General features: G+C 73.9%; 1 protein-coding gene across 2 annotated transcripts in view; it reads right to left on the reverse strand.

Annotated features, from left to right (window-relative positions):
- Positions 1–1,598, reverse strand: part of Arid1a (AT-rich interaction domain 1A) — a 77,404-nt gene extending 75,806 nt beyond the window's left edge. For both annotated transcript variants that reach the window (XM_076860995.2, XM_076860993.2), the window contains exon 1: positions 439–1,598. In XM_076860995.2, the coding sequence (XP_076717110.1) occupies positions 439–1,563 (1,125 nt within the window). In that variant the 5' untranslated portion in view covers positions 1,564–1,598. The remainder of the gene's footprint in view (positions 1–438) is intronic.
- Between the last annotated feature and the right edge of the window lie 981 nt (positions 1,599–2,579).

Raw genomic sequence — 2,579 nt, forward strand, 5'->3', positions numbered from 1 at the left:
ACGGGGGAACAGCCTCAAGGAAGGCAGGGGGGACAGAGAGGAGCGGCAGGTGAGCAAGGAAATGTTCGTTCAACTCCCCGGCTCCTACCGCTGCCTACTCCCCTAACCTGAGACCCCAGTACCCCCTCACCCTGGCTGGACCCTTCCGGGCACACTCTGCCCTGCACCCCCCTGAAGGCCCCCCGGAGTTCGAAGGCACCAGGGGAGTGGGAGAAGCGCAGTAGACACCTCTGGAAAAGCCCCACACAAAGGCTGAAGGAGGGAAGGAGAGGAAGGCAGACAGGCAGCCATTTTAAGAGAGAAGAGCCAGACAATGGCAGCTCCCCGGCAGTGGGGGCCTGGGACTGAGGGGAGCCCACGACTGTGGCCTGCTCCCCATGGCCGCCACCCACCCCCCGGACCCGCTCGCCCCAGCCCCCTCCCCACTCAGCTGTGTACCTGAGGGGTCCGGGCGAGCGGCTGCCCCCCGCCGCCGCTGCTCCCGGGGCTCATGGGCGCGTGGTGGCTTCTTTGTTGGGCCCCTCCCGAGGCGGCGGCCGCCGCCGCCGCAGCAGCAGCAGCCCCCCAGCACTGCGAGGCCATGTCCGCCGGGCCCTTGCCCGCGCCCCCGTCCTGGGGCCCGCCGCCGTAGTCGCCCCCGGGGTAGCCCTGGTAGCCCCGAGCCGAGCTGGGCGACGTGAGCAGTTGGTTGAGGGTGGGGGTGGCGGTGGGCTGGGGAGTTCCCCCGCCGGCCGCTGAGGGGCCGCCTCCCCCCATGGCCCCGAAGCGCTGCTGAGCGAAGGACGAAGACGACGAGGAGGCGGAGGCGCTGGAGGAGGGAGGCGGCTTGGAGCCGGCGGCCGCCGCGCCGGAGCCCGGAGTGCCACCTCTCGGGGAGCTCAGCGCGTAGGCCTGGGGGGGCGGGGGGTAGGCGCTGCGGTTGGGGTAGTAGGAGTTGTACTGGTGGTTGGGGAAGCCGTGGTCGTGCGAGTTCTGCTGGGGCCCCGCGTAGGGCTCCAGGCCCCCGCCGCCGCCGCCGCTCTGCAGCGCTGCCAGGCCAGGGCTTTGTTGTCCGCCATGTTGTTGGTGGAAGACGGCGGCCGCCGCCGCGGCGACGGCAGACGGGCTCCGGCCGTAGGGTTGCCCGAAGCCGTAGGCTGGGGGCGGCAAGGCGGCCGCGGCTGAGTGAGGAGGCGCCCCCACCCCGTCGCTGCTGCCGCCGCCGCCGCCGCCGGGCGGCTCCGTGAGGTTATTGTTCAGGGCGGGCCTAGGGCCCGCGTTCCCGTTCGAGTTCTTCAGGTCCGGCTCCGCGCCGGGCCCGCCGCCGCTGCCGGCTCCGCCGCCGCCGCCACCCCCATTGCTCTCGGCCCCGTCTTGCAGCTCCTTTCCCAGCGGCTGCGGCTGCCCCACGGCGGGGCCCTCGCTTTCCTGCCCGGCGGCTGCCTTCATTTCCCCGCGCTCGGCCGCTGCCGCCTCGCCCCCCGCCTCCTCCCGCTGCTGCTGCTCGGCTTTCTTCAGCTCCGAGGGCGGCGGCGGCGGGTTGCCCAGGCTGCTGGCGGCGGCGGGGGCGACCTGCGCGGCCATGATCCCCGCTGTCTCGTCCGCGGAGAGACCCGGCCCTGTCTTCGTCTTCTCCCCCCCTCCCACCCCGCCCCGGGGCCGAGTCCCCCGGGCTGCCCTCCCCACCCGCCCGGGCGGGCCTCGCGGGGCTCCGCTGCTGCGCTGCGCTCGCTCCTCTCCCCCCCGCCCCGCCGGCTCAGGCTCCGGGCTGGCGGCGGCGGAGGAGGAGGAGGCGGCGGCGGAGGAGGCGCCGGCGGCTCAGCTGCTCCCGGCTCTGTAGGCTCGGGACCCGGCTCTCCCGGCTCATTCCCCCCAAGCCCTTGCCTGGGAATGAGGGGGGCGGTGGAGGCTCCGCTCCCCAGGGCCTGGCCCCGCTGTGACTCTCCGCTTTCTGCTGCCGGAGAAAGGAGGAGGGAGGGAGGGAGGGAGGCGAGGGGGAGGGGGCGGGGAGGGAGCGGGGGGAGGGGGACCCGGGACGGGCGGGCTGGAGGGCGCGCGGCAGCAGCCGGGGCGCCGGGAGGTAGAGTCGGAGCGCGGGCCCGGTCGGGCGCCCTCCCTCCCCTCCCGGGCCGCGACTCGGGCCGAGGCTGCTGTGCAGCAGCGGGCGGGCGAGCTAGCGGGCGGCCGGACTGAACGGCTAGAGCGCCCCACTCTCCTCCGAGTCCCCCTCACTCCGACACGAGGCTCAGCACTGCCATTTTACCCAGCGCCGTCGCGGCCGCCTGGAAAACCCGGAGTGGAACGCGGAGCGGGCGCAGGCAGTGGAATGGACTCGCTCCTTTCCCCTCACAAAGGAGGAGGGGAGAGAACGAGCCTAGGCGGCGGCAGGCCCTCAGCCGCTTTCGCTCGGCAGCGCCGCCGCCGAGGGCTTCGGAGAAAACCCGGCCCGGAATTCGCGCCTCTCCGGAGCCTGCGCAGCCTCCCTCCTGGCGTTTCTCTCTCCTGGCCGCACCAAGGGGAGCGGGCAGCGTGAACTTTACCCGCGCCTGCAAAATTGATCTGAGCCAGAGACCCGGGGGCGCCTCAGCCCAGGCCTGGCC

This window comes from Callospermophilus lateralis, chromosome 7, assembly GCF_048772815.1.
Source record: "Callospermophilus lateralis isolate mCalLat2 chromosome 7, mCalLat2.hap1, whole genome shotgun sequence".
NCBI classification, from domain to species: Eukaryota; Metazoa; Chordata; class Mammalia; order Rodentia; family Sciuridae; genus Callospermophilus; species Callospermophilus lateralis.